This window comes from Dasypus novemcinctus, chromosome 13 (genome assembly GCF_030445035.2).
Source record: "Dasypus novemcinctus isolate mDasNov1 chromosome 13, mDasNov1.1.hap2, whole genome shotgun sequence".
In the NCBI taxonomy this organism is placed as follows: Eukaryota; Metazoa; Chordata; class Mammalia; order Cingulata; family Dasypodidae; genus Dasypus; species Dasypus novemcinctus.
The window spans coordinates 85694156-85715614 of NC_080685.1; the positions used below are offsets into that span (position 1 = coordinate 85694156).

The following is a 21459-nucleotide window of genomic DNA, read 5'->3' on the forward strand; positions in this document are numbered from 1 at the left end:
GAATTTATGAAATTTCTTTTTGTAACCTTTCCTTAGTAAATATATATGTATGTTGAGGGATTCTTGTACTATATATTAATAGTTTTAGACCAAGAAACTAAAATTTCAAAGGTATTTCTTTAGGATATTAGATCCTCCAATGATGTATTTCTGATTGTTGTATTGGTTGGTATTCTAAGAGGAACAAATAAGTACAGAGCAAAATCTTATCTCAATGATATCTCTTCCTTGAGGAAGAATGTGTATATATTTGGGTCTGTGTGCTCATACATATATTATAAACAATGTATATTTAGCTATTTCTTATGATAGTGTCATGTACTAGGAAAATGTTTTGACAGTTAATATTGATGCTATTTTCTCGCTTTTTTCAAGTTCTTTTTGCTTCTGATCATCCTTTTGACTCTAAAGTAGGGTTGCCAGATAAAATACAGGATACCCAGTCAAATTTAGTTTTATTGCAGATAATAAACAGTTTTCTTTGTGTTAGTATATCTAAATAATGCACATGCATCTTGCATTTTATTTACTAAATCTGGCAGTCCTACTTTAAAGATCTCTAAAGTGTATAGTCAATATACCATTAAGTCCAACATTCATTCTCTTAAAGGGTATGTACCAGTATGGTATGGCAAAAAGAGCACTGGACTTAAAGTCAGGATAGTTCTGCCACTAACTAGCTTCATGACCTTTACAAGGCATTTGACCTCTCTGGGCCTCATTTTCTTTATCTCTAAAGAGTAAATGGTTGGATTAAATGGTTCCTAAATTCTGTAATTGTAAAGGTTCTTAATTTTTCCCTTCTATACATTAGATACAAAAGTACTCAAAACAAAAGTTAAGTGAAAATAGATAATAGTTGGTTATCATAAGCTTTTGGGTTTATGAAATATCTAAATATGCCCTCTAGAAGATGTGGGACTTTAACAGAACAGGGCCATAGTAATTTTATGGTATTTGGAAAGGAGGGCTCTAGGTTATAGGGAATAACATGAACAGAGATACTAAAGTTGCAAATATAAAAAACATATTTGGGTATTAGTGAATAGACCAAATTATCAGGAGAATTTTTGAAAGAGCTATGCATTGATGGGTTCGTGAACAGAGAAATATTGGTGAGGTATTTTTACAGGGGAGGGATTGGATGAAGGAATTACCTTTGGAGAAAAGACAATTCCTTGGCTCTAATTGCTTTTCACTTGAAGGTATAGCCTCAAATAGATCACACTTTCCTCAGTGATAGGCTGGGTAAGTTTTTATACATCTTTGTTTGATTACTTTAGCCAATGTGAATTTCTCCCTTGGCCAAAGTTCATTAGTAATTAAAAACTGTATCTTTTTTTTTTCCAAATTCCATTTCTCTGGGCACTAGTACATTAAGGTTATGTATAAAATCATTCTGAAGTCAAATACATTTGGCCTAATCTGTGCCCCTTTAAGAATGTTAGAACTCATTTTAGTATATTAAAGGCCCAGCCTGGCTAGTTGTTTCATTCATTTCTTAAATTATTTGATCTTTGAACTGTTTTATGAATAACATCTACTAACATCCCATAAAATTAGTGTTCTTTCTAACATACTTTGGAAAATACTGATTTGTAGCCTATAACTTTGTGCTTCATTAAGTTGTCTATTTCATACATATTTAAATATATAAAACAAATGTTCTAATCTAGTACACCGTTTTAAGATACATCATTTGGTTTGACTCTTAGATTTAACTTGATTTTCTTATTTCAATTAAAAAATGTGAAGGCTTGAGAGCAGATGTGGCTCAAGTGATTGAGTGCCTTCCTCCCACAGGGGAGGTTTTGGGTTCAGTTCCTGGTGCCTCCTGAAAAAACAAAACAAACAACAAGCAAAACAAATGAGAAAACCTACTCTGGGACTTTGATGTGGCCACTTGTTGAATGCCTCCTTTCCACAAAATGAGGTCCTGGGTTCAATCCAGGTCCCCCATACCTTAAAAAAAAAAAAAAAAATTGAAGGCTCAACCTGCTTTAAATTACATAATTTTTGCTTAGAATCTGACCCCTAAGTGTCTGTTCTATATCTTCAAATCTGTCCTTTTGTAAACTGCAATGGTCAATGCTATTTCAGTTATCATGGATATTTAGATTCAAGACCTTACCTAGACTTGGACTGGTATATACCTAATATAACCTTTTAAAAATATTTTATTTTGAAATAATTACAAACTCAGGAATATTGCAAGAATAGCAAAAAGAACAGTAAAAAGAACCCTCATATACTCTTTATCCAGATTCGTCAATTTTTAAATATTTTGTCACATTTGCTTTGTCATTTTCTCTGTCTACACACACGTGTACATTTTTTCTGAAACATTTGTAAGATTACATACATCATATCCCTTTCCTACATAATACTTCAATATATATCTCCTAAGAACAGATGATTCACTTACATATATATAGCACAGGTAATTTAATATCAATATAATACTTTGATCTAATTTACAGTCCATATTCCAATTTTGTCAGTTATCCCATTTGTTTTTGTTTTTTTTTTAAGATTTATTTATTTCTTTCTCTCCCCTTCCGCCCCACCCCGGTTGACTGTTCTCTGTGTCTATTTGCTGTGTCTTCTTTGTCCACTTCTGTTGTCAGCAGCATGGGAATCTGTGTTTCTTTTTGTTGCGTCACCTTGTTTCTGTGTTTCTTTTTATTGCATCATCTTGTTGTGTCAGCTCTCCATGTGTGCGGCACCATTCCTGGGCAGGCTGCACTTTCTTTCGCGCTGGGCGGCTCTCCTTACGGGGCGCACTCCTTGCTCATGGGGCTCCCCTGCGCATGGGGCTCCCCTATGCAGGGGACACCCCTGTGTGGCACAGGCATTCCTTGCGCACATCAGCTCTGCTCATGGGCCAGCTCCACACCGGGTCAAGGAGGCCCAGGGTTTGAACCACGGACCTCCCATGTGGTAGACGGACGCCCTAACCACTGGACCAAGTCCACCGCCCCCATTTGTTCTTTTTAATACCTTTTTTTCTAATACTGGAACCAGTCTAAAATTGTGTGTTTAGTTGACATGTTTCTAGTCTTCTTTAAACTGGAACAGTTCTGTAGCTTTTCTTTTTCATTCATGACCTTGACATTTTTTAAGAATATAGGTCAGAATGTCCCTCAGGTTTGGTATGTCTGACATCTCTTCATGATTAGATTAAAGTTGTGATTTTTAGGCTGAAATACTTTGTAAATTGTGTCCTTTTCACCATGTTATAGCCAGAGGCACATGATATACATTTGCCCTTACTGGAAGATGTTAAATTTGATCAGTTGGTTTAGCTGTTCCTTTCATTTTTATACCAGTAAGCAATTTGAGAAGAGATAATTGGAGAATATGTAAATATTCTGTCCCTCTTTAAAGTTTCCCCTCACATTAGATTGAGCATCTATTGATGATACCTACCTGAGTATGATGATTGCAACCTGGTGATTTTCTAACTCTATTGTTTCTTCTTTATTTATTAGTTGGTATTTACTATAAGAAATAGTTTTTCCTTCTCATCCATCCATTGTCTCTTTATTATTTGTATGAAACTCATGGTTTCTTATTTTATTTAATGGATTATAATCTCTTTCTGTCCATATTTATTTTCTAAATAAATTTTTATTTTGGAATAATTTTAGATTTAAAGAAAAGTTTCAAAGATAGCATAGCTTCACCCACTTCCCCTAGTGTTAATATCTTACATAATCGTGGCCCATTTGTCAACACCAGGAAAGTAACATTAGTACATTATCATTGGCTAAACTACAAACTTTATTCAGATTACACCAGTTTTTCCCTAATGACCTTTTTGAGTATTGGATGGGTGTTTTGTATAAAGTCCCTCAATTTCGGTTTGTCTGATGTTTTTCTTTTGATTAGATTGGAGTTACAGGTTTGGGTGGTGGATGCCACAGAGGTGAAGTATACTCGTCATTATCAGGAAATACATGATATCAACATGATTTATCACTGGTGATGTTAACCTTGATCACTTGATTAGGGTGATGTTTGTCAGGTTTCTTTAGCATAAAGTTACTTTTTTTCCCTTTCCATACTTTCTCATTTTTGGGAAGTGGGTTGCAAAATCCAGCCCATATCCAGAGAGAGGGAAATTGAACCCAATTCTGGAAGGGAGGTGTATCTACATATACTATTTGGACTTCTTTTCTGTAAGGAAGATTTGTATTTTCTCCCCATTTATTCATATAATTAATCATTTATTGATATCAGTATGGACTCATGAACATACTTTTATACTTTGGGTTATAATCCAGTACTATGTTATTTATTTTGTTGCTCAGATTTTTCCAGCTTTGGCCATTGGGAGCTCTTTCAGATTGACTCATGTCCTTGGATATGTCTCTGTCCTTTTGTTTTTTGAGCACTTCCTTTGTCCTCACACTACAGGATGCTCCAGGCCCAACTTGTTTTTTTCCCTTGCGCCAGAGCTAGATTCACCTATTTATTTTGATTTGTTTACTTTTATTAATTTGTCTCACATTTGGCTAGTGGGACTGACTCCTGTGTTCTTTTGATATGCTCTGGTCATCTGTCCATCCATCTTTCTATTTTTTTTAGCCTTTTTTATATTCTGGCTCAACAGAATGTTTTAGGCTTATTTCTGCAAGAAGTCCTTTTGTTGAGGAATAGTATTTAGAAACTAAAATTCTGGGAACTAAGTAGCTCATGTCCACTGAAGTGTCATTGCTTCTAGGTCATTTTTCAGTAGACATAGGTCAGATATTAAGTATGTATATATCAATCATCATGAATTCCTACTTAAACTTCTAATTCCAGTCCATTTCTACCAGGCTCTTCCATTGTTTTCCCTATTCCATCTGCATCTCTTTTCCATAATGAGAACTCAGGTTTTCACATCACCATATCTTTTTAATACTACAATATGTATAAAATATATCAGAATCGCTATATTTATACCAGTATGATAACTGATGAAGAGTTTAAGATTTGTTCGCAATTCTTTTTTTTCTTTTTCTTTCTTTCTTGACATTGATAATATGTAGTAAAAATACTGTGTTAAAGTTACTTTGGTTTGTTTTTGTATTTTCCGCTTTCATTGTGGTTATTTCTTTTAAATATATTTGGGTTAATTGGATTCTGTTTTCTTTCAGTTTTAGTGGTCTTTTTTACCCCATCCTTGTTGATTTAAATTTATTTTTTAATATGTAGAACATGAACATAATTCCAAAAGTCTTCCATTCTTACCTCATTTACCTCTTCCCCACCCTTCACTTCTCATCAACTCTTGTGGGTAACCAATTTTATTAGTTTCTGTTTATCCTTCCTTTGTTTCTTTTTGCAAAAGTAAGCAGATATATGCACATTTCCCTCTTTTCCTTTCTAACACAAAATATATTTACTCACCTGTACTTTGTTGTATTCATTAATAGTATATCCTGGAAATCACTCCATCTAGTCCCTAGGGATCTTCATTATTCTTTTTTATACATTATAATACTCCATTGTATCCGTGTACCATAATTTCCTTAACTACTTTCCTATGTTTGGACATTAAAAGTCATTTCTAGTATCTTGGAATTACAAATAATGCTGCAAAGAATAATCTTATACTGTATGTACGTTTGTATTTCTGGAGATGTATTTTCAGATTAAATTCCCTAGAAGTTGGATTGCTAGGATGAAGAGTGATTGCATATGCAGTTTTGTTAGATATTGCCAAAATTTCCATAGGAGTTGGTACTATTTTATATCCTGCCAGCAATTCATTGCAACTTTTGGACTCAGAACAACTAAGAAATTCTTAAGTATATCAAGGTCATGACATTACAAGTCACAGATATGAGTAATCCCTGAGAGATCCCAACTTCTTGAGGTCTCCTATGGCCAAACCAGTTTCCTCCTGGAATGGTCAGAGAATCTGGAAGAAGTTCAGGAATTATCCCCTCCTAGAGTGATAGTTGGGTACCCAGAGGAAGACAGAATTATTTGGGGAGTATTAATGGTGGGTCCTGAAACAACTAAGAAAAAATTAGGGTGAGCCAAACTCATATTATAAAAACAATGTGGAAAAGAATATTTGAAATTAGAACTATTCCAGAATATCTAGATTGCCCAAGTTAGTCCCTGCTATTAGTGGAAGTAGAGAATTTAAGAAAAATTTTCTTACTTATTGTCCATGTTCTTTGATAAACCCTTTCCTCTCATTATTACTTACATTTTGAAAACAGGATTTAGGGTTGCAGTTTGATGACTTATTCCCTGAAAACCAAAAGGGGAGGGAGGGAGCAATTGCTGATCACTTCAGAATACAATTATACTTTGTTAAACCCTGCTTCAATTTATTTTAACTTCTTAAGTCCTGTGAATTTAATCGTGCATCGTCTAAAATGTTTATTTGTTCTTTTAGTACATTTACTTAGGTTTTCTTTTAATTAGAGAAGTTGTAGGGTTATAGAAAAATCATGTAGAAAACACGAGTTCCCATTACCTCCCTCAAAGATACAGTTTTCCCTATTACTAACACTTTGCCTTAGTGTATTGCATTTGTTGTATTGATGAAACAATATATTATAATTATACTATTAACTGTTGTCCATAGTTTGTTTACATTAGGGTTCACTGTGTTATAGAAGCCTACGTTTTATTTTACTTTATTTTATTCTAGTAACACGTATACAATCTAAAATCCCCCCTTTAGTCACATTCAAATATATAATTCAGTGGTCTTAATTACATTCCCAATGTTATACTATCATCACTGCCATCCATTACCAAAACTTTTCCAAAGCTTAATTGGTACTGAGTTTCTGTTTGGGGTGATAGAAAAGTACTTTTTAGGTCATGCTTCCTTCAAATATCCCATCTACACAATTTTAACCTTTTTTCCTTTAATAAGATTGCTATTGCTAATTTAGGCCAATGGAGAGGCAGGAGGAAGACCAGAGCAGTCTGAATTAGTAAAAAGATCCAATTACTGAATATTTTATAAGAAGTGTAGAGTAACTTAAAACCACTAAAGACTCCTTTGCACATCTCCTGTTGTAAGAATCCAAAAATGATTTCTGCTTTTCATCTTTTTATGTGTAGTGATTTTTCTGGTCTAGAGAACAAGAAAACCCGTTTTTGAAATTTCCCATATTTTTAGTGATTTCCTGCTCTTTGGTCTTGCTCTTGTACTTTTTATTGCTGTTGTAACTGCAGCTGCCAAAAGCTTCTTATTAAATGGGAGATTAAAATACATGTGAAAAATTAATGGGGTTTTTCTTCGTGATCCCGTTAGAAAATTTATTGTAAATCTATCTATATTTGTAGGGAGCTGTTGTATTTCTGAGTCTTGAGATATTTTTATGATTCTTGAAGTTCTTGAAAATACTTTCCATATACTATTTTCCAAATAATCTCATTTTTACTATCGTTTTATATAGGAAAAACTACGTAAGAATTGAATATGAACTTTAATTCAGACCCAATTTGGTTCACTTCATATTCAGGGCTGCCAGCAATTGTACTAAGAAATACAAAGATAAACAATCACTAGTTATCAATTCATATTATCTGAAATTAGGGGCTTATTGAATTCTTCTTTTTAAAGAAGAAAAATTATATTCTTTGGGACATCCCTAAATAGTAAAATGAATAACATTTGTATTATTTTCTACTCATGTAGGTAATTACTTTAGAGATTTTTTGATAGATTCATGACTTTATAAAAATCGTAACTGGTAAGAATTTCTAATATTTCTTATATTATTAATAAATTATATAGTTAGAAGAAATGGGTGTCTTGGTATAGTCTACTACATTATTAATTGCTTTATAATTGTACTTATTGAAATGCTTTCTTCCTTTCCCTTTGAGAAGAATATTGCCTTGTCAGACCTGGTCTATGAATGTCTGAGAATAATAATGATTGCAGATTTAGCCTCAGAATCTTTCTACCTCCCTTTTGTGATAAATATATGTATTTTTAATATGACATATGATTCTAAAACTCAGATATAAAATTCTTTGCTGCCAAAGTTATACAGCCTATCCCAAATGTCCTAAACTAAATTTCTTTGTGGGAGAGGAGAATGGGGTGGAGAGGTGGTGGTTTTTATCATCAGGAACTTACATATTTTTTAACAAAATTATAGAGAACTATAAATTTGAAACTCCACTATCAGAAGCTTACTACCATTTGTTAATTGAAAATAATTCTGATGGATTTTCCCTTTACCTTTTGCTTTCCCTTTTTGTCTGCTGCTTCCTCTGAAGTCTCCTTCCAAATGGTTTTGGAAACTGGTTCCAGTAAGTTTGCCCAGCTACTTCAACTTGCTCTCCAGAATTATAATTGTAGAATGGTATTGTTTATGTCTTACTGGTATAATGATTTCATATAATTATGTCAGTCACTGCACAAAGATTGGATTTTAAAGTATTTGAGTATAAAATGGAAATCTCAAAATACTAATCAAAGTTTGGATTGGAAATGACTTATAGACTAATTTAAAGGGTAAGCATCCTTTTGCTAATTTTGTCATTCTTCACAAACCATTAGTAAGTAGTTAAATAAAAACTTATAAATATAGGTTCTTATTAATTTGTAACAATTTTAGTAAGAGTGATTTGAATTGCATATATAAATTATTGATATTTTTAAAATATTCTTTTAGATAAAATAATTTCCTCCTCAGCCAGAACCGTAGGGGATAATTTCTGTGGGATAAAAAAGTGACAGGTTCTCTATGTCCTCACCACTTTTGCACCTATATTAATATCAGATTCTTTATCGACTTGAAGGGTTGACCTTTCAGAAATAAACCTGCCTGGTTAGACTACTTACTAAGAAATTTTCATCCACAGGAATAGAAATATAACATAGAACTACACCCAAATGTTGAAATACAGAAAATATGCCCTCTTTAAATTTTGAATTTCCATCTATGTGGAAGAACAGGAAATGTTTCCATGCAGTTAATTTATAATGCAAGTAGGATGTTCAAATATAAAGGGCTCTATAAATGTAGATGAACTTTTCTGGGGGTTGCATATAACCTCAAGATTTAAATTTGGTTTATCTTTCATATCATCTAGGATACAATTTTAAGGAAAATGTTTTGGCATGCTACTTACAGTTCTCTGATTGTCTCTCTAAACCATAGGTGTATATTGCTAAAAGCATTATAATGCTCTGTGTGTGTGTGGTGTGCGTGCGCGCGTGCCTTGTACAGAACTACTTGGCAGAACCAGTAGAACAAATCACACAGACTATTCAGTCCGTTGTTCTTTGATCCTGAGTGTTCACCTCAGTCCAACTCAGATTGTAGACTGAAAGACTGAAAACAAGCTATTCATGTAGGATGTCTGGGAGACTGGGGCTGAGTCTGGCTCAGCTTAAAGGATTTCCATAAGCAGACTATTTTGTTTCTAGATAGCCAAAAAAAAAGAGTATTAAGGATCTGGAACATTGCTAACCAAGTAAGTGTGAGAAAGGAAACAGGCCAGAAGATGGTACTGGCTGATTTCTTTTTTTTCTTTCTTTCTTTTTTCCTTTCTTAAAACTGGTTGATTTTTAAACTATCTCCTATCAGCAAACCAAGAAAGTTCTAAGGATTGTTTTTCAAAACCAATATTCAATTAAAGTGTCTATATTATATGTAAGTAATTAATTTGTCTCTGAATGTAAATATCCTGTGAGTTGGAAATATTCCATTAAATACAGATATCTAGACCTCACTGATAAATAGGAAAATCTTCAAGAATTCATGTTCCGTGAGTCTTGTCTGTGGTAGCCAGTGAAAAAGTAGTAGGACTAAATCATCTCCTTCAATAAATACATCTGCTTTACTGAGGAATCCCATTTAAAAGAAATCTAACTCAAATCACCAAGTGTTAAATGTTTCTCTTTCAGTAAATTTTCATGTTTCTACTTTTATTCTCATAGAAGTATTTTATCTCATAATTTTAATTATAAAACATAGAGATAACTGCATTATATTGAGTTAAAAGGAAATTAGTTTTGATTACTTTTTAAAAAGGAATTCTATTTAAATATGATTAACCTATGTAATCATAAATTTTGCTAATAAATACTTCAGTATTCACTGTCACTACATCTTTGGCATTTTTCTTGGCTTCAGGAGAACTAAAGCCAACAAGAGCTAATATTTCATAATTGTTTATGTGCCCAGCATTTTTTTAAATGATTAAAAATATGGAACACTTCATGAATGGCATGTCATTCTTGTGTAGGAGCCAAGCTAATCTCTGTATCATTCCAATTTTAGTTTGTGCTGCCGAAGCAAGCACTGCATAGCACTTTATATCCATCATCTCATTTAATCCTCCAGTGATCCTTTGAAGTAGGTACTATTATTATCTCCATTTTATAGATGAGGAAACTGAGAAATGAGAGTTTAATTGACTTGCCCATGATCACAGAGCTAATAAGTGGCAGAACAAAGATTTGAACCCAGATAATCTGATTCTCTTAACTACTGTGTTTTATAGCGTGTCTCATTAAAATTTTAGAGTACCATCTTTAAAAGTTTGCATCCAGCCACATCCAAGCAGTCTTCTGTTTTCTGAGCTAGAGCAGAAATTCTTAAATTTGCTCTGTTATTGGTTACTGTAAACCTAAATTGGGAAGGTTTTTTCATTTCCAAAATTGTACTTTATTTGCGTTATCCCAACACTAGAATGATAAACCAGAATATTTTGGTGAGCTTATCTCAGTTCCTAAAAGTGATGTTATTATTGCCAAATTTCCTTTAGAATGAAATTACATTCTTCCACCCATCCCCTGATTTTGATAACTCTAGTAAGTCTTTCTGTGTCCATAGTACTCTTGCTCTTTCCATGTAAGAATATTAAGTCTAAATTAAGTCTTAACATTAAAGTAAATGGGTTTTATTATGTACTAAAGAGCGAACTGGTGACTTTGTATACAATACTCTGTTTTGTGATACTTCTTATAGTTAAGCAAGCTAAACGTCACTTCATGTAAATTAGCAATATAACGTTAATATTAAGTATTTAGCGTAAAAAATATAGTGTTGTTGCTATATGTCTAACTTTGGTGAAGTATAATATCTAGTGTTATCCAAAAAAGAAGGATGTTGGTGAGTAGTTCTCATTTCTTTCAATATATATTTTATTACTGATATATTAGAACCTGCCATACTGTTTTTCCCCTATATATTGCTCAATACTTATTTCATCTCATTTTTTCTTATATGTATTGTAGGCTCGTTATAGGAAAGAGCAAACATTGCTTAAGCAACTGCCTTGCATTCCATTGGTAGAAAATTTGTTGAAGGATGGTACAGATGGCTGTGCTTTAGCTGCCCTTATTCACTTTTACTGTCCTGATGTTGTCAGATTAGAGGGTAAGTGTTTCAATGAAATACTTATGTATCATATATTGTAACAAATATTTTAGACAACCATATTTAATAAGTAATGAAGGCTTTATTAAAAAGTATTTATGTATAACTTATGGAAACATTTATGTATATATTATACATAATCCTCAACCCTTAAACCTCATAATCCTTCCTTAGGGAATATGTATAATCCTTGAGGAAGACAGATGAAAAAAGTAGTCCTTATTTTCAAATCTTTGGATATAATACCCATTAAATTTTTATATGTATATGTGTTAAGCATGTTTGTGTATTTGTACTAAAGCATTAATAATACAGAGTGGATATGAAGTAATGTATTATCAAAATAACCCAAAGTCTTCACCTTGCATTTTCTTATTTGAAGATATTTGTTTGAAAGAAGCTATGTCTTTGGCTGATAGCCTATATAATCTACAGCTGATTCAAGAATTTTGCCAAGAATATTTGAACCAATGTTGCCATTTCACCCTTGAAGATATGCTGTATGCAGCTTCATCCATAAAGGTAAAACAAATTATTCTGCTTTCCTTGCTTGGTTAAAGTTTATTGAAAAAACATAGAGCTAGATATATAAATGGACTAGCCACCTAAAGTTTACAAACTGACTGTAATATTAGTCAAAAGAGCTTTTGAAGGAAGTGGATTTGGTTCAACTGATAGAGCATCCAACTACCACATGGAAGGTCCAGAGTTCAAACCCAGGGCCTCCTGATCTGTGTGATGAGCTGGCCCAGCACAGTGCTGATGCCCGCAAGGAATGCCGTGCCACGCAGGGGTATCCTCCGCATAGGGGAGCCCCACAAGCAAGGAGTATGCCCTGTAAGAAGAGCTGCCCTGCACAAAAAAAGTGCAGCCTGCCCAGGAGTGGTGCCGCATACACGGAGAGCTGACACAGCAAGGTGACACAACAAAAAAGAGACACAGGTTCCCAGTGCCACCAACAAGAATACAAGCAGACACAGAAGAACACACAGTGAATGGACACACAGAGCAGACAGCTGGGGGGCGGGGAGAGATAAATTTTTAAAACATAGTAAAATAGTCTTTTAAAAAAACACTTTTGCGCAGTGCTGATGCGCGCAAGGAGTGCCCTGCCACACAGGGGTGTCCCCCGCGTAGGGGAGCCCCACGCGCAAGGAGTGCACCCATAGGGAGAGCCGCCCAGCGCGAAGGAGGGAGCAGCCTGCCGAGGAATGGCGCCGCCCATGCTTCCCGTGCCGCTGACGACAACAGAAGCGGACAAAGAAACAAGACGCAGCAAAAAGACACAGAAAACAGACAACTGGGGGAGGGGAGGGGAATTAAATAAATAAAAATAAATCTTAAAAAAAAAAAAAAAAACACTTTTGAAAAAATTTTCATTTGCTTTTTCTGCTTATTTTATATTTTAATATATTACTAGTTATAAGTTTCTTTTATAGTACTAAATGAAAATTAAAGTCATAGGATAAAATTTGTCCATTGTCCTAATTTTAGCAAAATAGGGAGTAAACCATTAAGTGTTTTGCACAAATTCTTCTTTATAATTAAGACCTCTTTTCCTTGAAGATTTTTAAAATTTTTAATAAAGGATTAACTTAATTGAAAAGTAACTTTACTATTTAATGTGATGCTTAAATATGTATTATATAGTTATAAATATAAAACGATGTGACATCCTTGCACATTTTTCTTCATATACTGAATCATTGAGCATGAAACAGAAACCTAGTTTGTTTATTCCACTATGTTGTGCATAATTGTTCTTTAGTTACGAGGTAATTTGTCACCTTTTTGTGCTTTGACTATTTATTGACCAGTATTTGCTTTCAGATTTTGTTCAAAGAATAATTAAAATTTCACATGGGTAGTATCATTTCCTTAACTGTATACGTGAAATATATTTTATTTACATTGTCAGTAAATGTCAAATCACAAATGGATTTTTAAAAATTAGGTTGTGTTGTTAATGCTATATTTTTTTTAACACTTTAAGTATTATTTCTTACCCTTAAAAGATTATTTTAGTAATATTGGTATTAATATTAAATGAATTATTTTTGTTTGTTTCTTTTTTTTATTTATTGTCTTTTTTTTAAAGATAGATCACACAAAATAAAGTGAATTTAGAAACCAAAATGTTTCATGATTTAGTCATTTAGATCATTTTATAAAATCTTTTAACTACAACGTAACTGAAGTATAATTTACAGATATTAAAGACTTCAGGAGCTTTTTTTTAAAATTCCTAAAGGGGGCACAGTTTAAAATATTAAATAATTGGGGAGCGGGTATAGCTCAGTGGTTTGAGTGCCTGTTTCCCATGTACAAGGTCCTAGGTTCAGTCCCTGGTACCTCCTAAAATATATATATATTAAATAATTTGATGTTCAAGATTTATTATTTAGATAGATGGCGAGACCCCTCCTGCTTTATTTTTATTTTGTTTTGTTTTTAGGAGGTACCAGGGATTGAACCTGGGACTTCATACATGTGAAGCAGGCACTCAACCACTGAACTACACTCACTCAGCCAAGCACAATAGTTACATCATTAGGACCCTTACCTTCCCAAGGTCAAAGGTATTCCTTCATTTCCTGTCAACAGACAATTATTGATCAATGTGTTTTTCCAAAAGATATAGTCAGCTTTCAGGTAAGTTTACTAAGAGAGTAGAACCCAGCATGGATACTTTAAAAATAGTTTTGTTCTTTGGCTTTAGAATGTAAAGTATAAAGATAAGTATAAAGAAAAAATACAGACCACTAGCATTCTTATTACCCAGAGATATTCCCTATCAGTGTGTTGAGGCTTTTGCCTACTGGACTTTTTTGTTATGTATATATTCATTCATTTAGTCATTCATTCAGTAAATTTTGATTGAGCATCAGGCACTGTTTCAAACACTTAGGATATAATGATGAGCAGAGTCTGTCCTAATGCAATTTACAGGCCTTTAGGTAAGATGGGGAACCAAGGATAATGTAGTGTTAGATGAGGCTGGAAAGATTAAAAAAGGGGCTGGATCAGGTACCCTCTTGTTGGCCATAGTAAGTTTCTTGTTTATTCTTAGGGAAAAATGGAAGGGAGTTGGTTTATAAGCCAGAGAAAAAAGCTATTGTGTTCCAAACAAAAGATTGAAACAGTTTGAACCAAAATAGTTACGATAAAGATGGAAAGAAGTGGGGGGATTCCAGAGAGATTTAGGATGCAAACTCTGTAGGGTTTGGCAATGAATTGCATATAGGCAGGGAGAAGAAGTAGGTGTCAAGGAAGACTTCTAGGTTTCTGGTTTGCACGCTGGGTGGGATAATGGTGCCTTTCAGAGAGACAGGACCAGACTTGTGGGGAAGATCACTAGTTCAATTTTTTACTTAATGCGTTTGCGATATCCTTGAGGTATCTTAAGAGCACATGCTCTATAGACCATTGAATATATAAGTACAGTGAGTAAATTCAGAAGTTGTTTGGTAGCTGATGGGAATGAATGGCAGTGTTTCAAAGAAGGAAGAGGTCAGGAGTAGGAGATTCTGCTGATGAAGACACAAAAATGTTTGATTTAGCACCTTACATAAGTTATTGGTGAATTCAGCAGATGCTTTTGGAGAAAGGCCAGGCTGGAGTGGATTAGGAAGTAAAAAGGGAAGAAATAGATATTAGTAGTATAGGCTTTCTCTTTGGAGAAGTTTGCGAAGCAGTATGGAGGTAGGGATGGGGAGAACCTGGAGAATAGTGGGTTATGAGTGAATGTTTTGTCTTGTTTTTAATGAGAGAGACATGTACACATTTAAAAGCCTAGTAGGAAGGATTCAGTTGTGAGGGCAGGATAAATATATAGGAGAGAAAAATATAATTAAGGTTGTAAAATTTCTGGGAAGGCAAGTCAGGATGGGACTCAAAGCTCAGAATGCTTTCTCATATTGTTAAAAAGAAAAAAAAACCCACAGATTTTAATAACTGCTTAAAATTGTATGTATTTGTATATAGATGTTTGATTCTTCTGGCAATATATATTTAAAAGTAAATACTAAAAGTAAAGTAGGAAACCTTCCAGATTTTGTTCACCACTGTGCCCTGTTCTCTAAGACACTCCAGACTCTTAAACTCAACCACCTATGTGACACATCCACTTAAATGGCCAGTGAGCTTATCAAAGTTAGTAACTCATGATTCCTTCCACTACTTCTGGAAGTCTGTTTTTACCCATCTTCTCTAAGATTTACTATCAGTTGCTCTAGACAAAACCTAGGAGTCACCCTTGATTTTTCTTTTCCTCATTTCCAACACATACTATATAGTTTTCTGGAACTACCATACAAGAGAAAAATACTTGAAAATCACGAGCTTAAATATGAGAATCATACCTAAGTAGTAGATGAATTCTTCAAGGAAAATTGTATAGAGCCTTAAGGATTATTCATAATTATTATAGCATGTAGGAGGAGGGCAAGCCTTTGGAAAATAGCCATTTAATTCCAATGACAATTTTGAAAACTGAAATTTAATAAGAAATAAGATTTCACTTATCAAATATAATAAATTTGATGTTAACAATTTTGTAAATGCCATATACCTAAAATGGAAAAGGCATGATATTATTTTAAAAATTGTGAAAACAGATTTTGTGTAGTAATATTTTTTTTTTAAACTTACCAGATGTCTAAAATTAAAATAATTCTTCATGTTCATAGCTTTTTTTGATGTATGCATTTTTAATTATAGGTTTTTGGGGACCTCTTAGACCTTCCTTTTACTTTTAAGTCATTTAAAAAATTGCTTACATTTTAAAATAAAATTAATAAAAAGTAAATTATATTGTTGACTTATCCTTATTAATAACTATTCAAAATTAAGCAGATATATTAAATAGTATAAATATTTTATGCATTTCAAAATTATTCAGAATTAGTCAAAATAATCTATACTTTCTTGTGTTTAAATTATTTAGAGTCTGGATTACTACTGAGTTTAATATTATTGAGAATATAGATGTATTTAAACAATATACCTAGTTATTTTTTGGAGATCTAAGTAGAACTTATTTTTTTTAAATGATAACTACTCTTCAGAGTGTTAAATGCTTGGATAACTATTTAAATAGTTGATATTTACTCTGGGAGAAAAATACCTTATCCATGATCTCAAATTATCACACATTAGAGGCGTTAATGCATGCCAGATAAATTAGATCAACCTTCTAGAACTATACAGCACGTCAGCAAAGAGGTTGTGAATGGGTGTTAAAATTTTTACCTACAGGCTCTAATATTCTGTCCCATGTTTAATAATGCTCCAGTGATGAATGAATGAATGTGATTTAAACCTACATTTTATTAGGTAGAGCAGAATAAAATTATATTTATCATTAATTTGTGTCATGTTTTGCCTAATTTAGGTTTTCTTTTCATTTTAACTTTCTTATATAGAGTAATTATTTGGTGTTCATGGCAGAGCTCTTCTGGTGGTTTGAAGTTGTGAAGCCATCATTTGTACAACCTCGTGTCGTTTGCCCGCAAGGAGGTAATCAGTTTTAAAAATCTTAAATGCTTGTATAAACATACAAAATGGAAAGTTTATGTAAAGTTTATATAACCTCACCTGGGTATTCTTTTAGAGAGATGTTTTGATGGATTCTGAGTATTTTAATATTAAGAACACTGAATTTTCTGTGTAAGAAAATAAAGATGGTTAGGACAGAAGAAAAAAGAAAATGGAAAGAATGCTCTGAATCTCAGTCCTTGTGTAGAACTTTATTTTTCTTTATCAGTAGCTTTAACGGTTTGTCTACTTTCTTCACTTTGCATCTTTTATCCCATTCTAGCTTTTATTCCCTATCAGATTCTGAATTTTTAACAGAGTTACTCAAATATGCCTTGGTTCTTAAGCTATGACTTATATTTGCCATTAAGCCGTAGAAAGTTTCATATACACTTTTTTAACCCTATTAGGTTTGTGTGTACGATATCAGGACCTACTGATAGCACTTAACATAAGAATAAAACTAATATGAAATAGAGGAATTACTACAAAGATCTCTAGATATAAAGAACAAAAATATTTCTTAATATTTTTCTAAGAAAAATTCACATAGCATAACAAATATTCCACTGGCTTCCATTATAAAACAGATGTTATTTCTATAGGAGAAAAAAATCCTAAATTATAAGTTTAGCCTCACCAAAGAATGTTCTTCCAACAAAACTTATGGGACGTTTTTCTGTTGCCAACGACCATTCCACCCAACATAAAATATGATTGTTGTGCATCCCACTTATTTAGCTGCTCTAAATTTTGCTACTCTTCTAATCCTTACTCTCACTCCTCCCCCCTACCACCTCCCCCCCCAAAATCAAATAGAAAGAAAACAAAGACATCAGGAGGGAGGAAATAATACTTAGCGAAGGGGGAGACATATTGCTCTAGTGAGTAGTTTGAGCTTACTTCAGGCAGCCTACTATATCTCAGGCAAAATTCTGTGAAATAATGTGATAATAAGTAATTAATCTGTTCTGATATCTCTAAGCTGCTTAAGGCAGATTCCAAATATTGAGTTATTATATAACAAAGGATACATATAAAGAAGTTTGGGTCCTTTCCTAAGATCATTAAGTAAAGTTTGATGTTTTTTAGTAATTATCATACCCAATATTTGTACAACATTTTACAATTAACATAGGAATTTCACATACATTGATTTCTATGATTTCCTCTATGAGCCCACTATTCAAAATACTCAATAGCTATTGTACTAGATATCAAAGGTAAAAAGTAAATTTTGTCTTCCCCAGAGTTATTTACCAAAAAATGTAAACTTATAGCAGTGGGCTTAATTATTCTCCCATGAAGTACTTTCTGTTTAAAAGGAAGAACTCTTTCTTTAGCTGACTACAAAATACCAGTTATTACATAAAGAAGTAAAGATGACAGTAAGTAATAGAAGTTCTTGAAAGTTTTAGTTTTAGCAAAATGAAACACTCAAATTTTTTTTAAAATACCTGTATTCATTTTATATTAGTTTTTCTTCTCCATTAGTCTTAAGTAGATTTTTTTTACAAAGCCAGAATACTTTAGGAAGAATTTAAAGAAAATTTGACTGTTTAAAAAGTAATTAAGAGGAAAATATTAGATATGCTATGATTTCTTTATAATTAGTATGGGAAATGGAGATTTAACTTTAAACATTTATTTATGGTCCAGAATTCTTGAAATAATGTTGAAAACTATGCTAACCGTGTAATTTTGAGATTTCATCTTTTACTCTAGCTGAACCTGTGAAAGATATGCCTTCAATTCCTGTCTTGAATGCTGCCAAAAGAAATGTCTTGGATAGCTCATGTAGTTCAGACTTCACTGCAAGGTAGATTCCAGAATGTACTTCATTTTCACTATTTCCATTCTATTCACTAAAAACCAAAATAAAATTTTATTACATTAAATAAGAGTGTTTTCAAATTTTCAGTTGGACTTTAAATAAGTTTTAATATGGAGGCCTGTCTTAAATGTAACTGGAATTAATACTGAGATGAATGTTTTATAAACATTTATGAACCATAGTGAAAAGTGGGGAACATGTTTGGAGGTCCAAATAACCAACCTAAAACCAAAACTTTTGCTGCATACCTTGTTTACAATTGAGAGCTACTTGAATGATAGATAGGTCTTAGGCCTCATGGGAAACTTTTTTGGCAGGCGGTTTATAATTTTTTAATGATTTTTTTAAAAATCTTTGAGGCATTTTCTCTTCCTGGTTTGTTTGCAGGTTTTTATAGCTCTTGAGAGTCAAAGCAGAATATTTATTATAATATTGTATTTTCATCTAATGCTTTAGTTCTTAATATCAGGAACTGAATTGGAAGCATAATAAAAGTCCTGTAATTTAATATCAGGATAATCCTGACTTCTGACTCAAGTATATGATAAGGGTAGTAGTTTGTTTAAAAATGTTTATCATCAGATTATACAAGCAGCTGTTCCTGTATTTATTAGTATTTACTAGACCCTAAAATTTATTCTGACTTCGAACTCCATGATTTATCTTATTTCTTAAGTTTAAGATTGATGTATTTTGTGGATTTTTAGAAATTCAAATAGATCCATTAAAAATGCATTTTAAATTATAGGTGTAAGAAATTCAGTGCTCACTTGGACAGCACACATACTAAAATTGAAATGATACAGAAAAGATTGGCATGGCTCTTGTGCAAGAATGACATGCAAATTCATGAAGCATTAAAAAAATTTTCAAAAGTACTTTCTGTATGAATTCTTGGCTTGTGATAAAAATATGAACTTGTCCTGAAGCATTCATCCATTCTTCACATTTAAGAATTTGCTCTCTCAAGTAAATGCTAATGAATGGAAAGCCTAAGCCTTGACAAAACCTTTATAATACTCTTATTATCTTTTATCTTTATAGGTCTTTTTACCTGTATGAATTTTCTGATGTGGCCAAAACATTTCCTAAAAATTAAGAAAGCATTTTTCTTCCTTTATCCTGTTTACTAGTATGAATTTTCTTACCACTAAGTTTCTGTTTGGTAACTGTCCTTGAGATTTACTACAAAGAGGGTAGGTTAGAATATTGCTGTACTAGGAGCTTCTCTATATTTTTCCCTTGGGATATTTTTTTCTACATATTATTATTTCCTCAATGCTTTCCTGGGTTACATAGAGATATTTCTTTCTTTGAAAATTTAGAAAACACTTAAGAATTCTAGGTCATCATTCTTGCAGTGCTTAATCTTTTAAATCTTTGAAGCTTACTACTGGAAGAGTAGATTGTTCCATAGTTATTTCTAGAAATCTGAGTAGACAGTCTTCCACAATTCTGACACTGGAAAATGTCTTAATGTTAGGCCCCATGGAGGATTCACATTGCAGTCCTGTATGTCTCTCAGACATCTGAGTGGCTACTTTTGCCCATTTTCACTAGCAGGAAAACTTTTTATCCCAAATGGATGTCTAAATTATTTTCCTTGAAGAGTCTTTGTATCATTAGAGGCTCCAAATGACCTTCTTATTTCTGTAATTCTCCCCCATGGCCCTCAGTCAATGGGAAGAATTTTGAGGGAAGGATTCAAGAATTTCTATTCTTCCTGATAATCATGCAGTCACATCTTCAAATGTTATTGGCATCTAAATAATGATCTTACAAGAAAGAAAAGAGGCAAAGCAAAAGACATTTCCACACACTTGGATAACAACCTATTCAAGAGTTGTGTTAGTTCAAATCCTCTCTGTAAATGTGAAAGTGAGGCAACTGATAGTAATTCATAACACTTTAACCATTATTGGGGGAAGAAATTTCTGATAATTTGGTTTTTTTGCATTACCCTCCTATCATAATCTAGGAGAGAGTAGAAACTATGACTGTGGTTTTCGAAGGAGGGATAATAGAAACAAGATGGGAACAGTATGAGTATGAGTATTATCTGATAGTGCTAACAAGATTACAAACAAAACTGAGGGAAAATGTGATGGGCAGTTTAGGGGGGAAAGCTTTTTTGTTTGTTTAAAATAAAGTTCTAGATTGACAAACAAATCATATAGAAAATGCAGAGTTCATATATATCTCCCCTATTATTAACACCTTGCATTAGTGTTGTACATTTGTTACAAATAATGAAAGAATATTACTATAATTGTACTATTAACTATAGTCCTTGGTTTACATTAGGGTACCTGTTTGTACTGTTATAGTCCTATGTTTTGTTTTGTTTTTAAATTTTTATTCTAGTGACATATATACAACCTAAATTTACCTCTTCATTCAAATATATAATTCAATGCTATTAATTATGTTCACAATGTTGTATTACCATCACCACCATCCATTACCAAAGCTTTTCCATCACCCCAGATAGAAGCTCTGTACAATTTAAGCCTCTCCAGATAAGCATTTACTTTGGACAGAGCAAGGTTATGCAAGTTCTTCAGGTATTGTTGCTTTTGGAAAAGCTCATTAATTAAACTTTCATTAAATAGTAAGAATGTAGCATTACTATTTACATTTGAATTTTTTTGGTTTACTTATTCTTACCAGTTTATGTTAGCCAAAAAGATAACATGGTTTGAGGGAACTGCAGAAGTCTCTACTTCA

General features: G+C 32.8%; 1 protein-coding gene, 1 non-coding gene and 1 pseudogene across 5 annotated transcripts in view; 2 read left to right on the top strand and 1 right to left on the bottom strand.

The window, feature by feature from the left end:
• CAMSAP2 (calmodulin regulated spectrin associated protein family member 2) overlaps window positions 1-21459 on the top strand; it is a 123712-nt gene that overhangs the window by 86611 nt on the left and 15642 nt on the right. For 2 of the 4 annotated variants that reach the window (XM_004478690.4, XM_023584713.2), the window contains exons 5-9: window positions 8251-8283; window positions 11222-11363; window positions 11746-11885; window positions 16787-16880; window positions 18624-18717. In XM_004478690.4, coding sequence (XP_004478747.2) covers window positions 8251-8283; window positions 11222-11363; window positions 11746-11885; window positions 16787-16880; window positions 18624-18717 — 503 coding nt within the window. The remainder of the gene's footprint in view (window positions 1-8250; window positions 8284-11221; window positions 11364-11745; window positions 11886-16786; window positions 16881-18623; window positions 18718-21459) is intronic. The other 2 variants (XM_023584714.2, XM_004478692.4) reach the window with 1 other exon arrangement.
• On the bottom strand, window positions 10184-10282 carry LOC111760586 (U6 spliceosomal RNA; annotated as a pseudogene).
• Window positions 19495-19601, top strand: LOC111760584 (U6 spliceosomal RNA). The gene has a single exon (XR_002794234.1). It is a non-coding gene; the product is annotated as a U6 spliceosomal RNA (small nuclear RNA).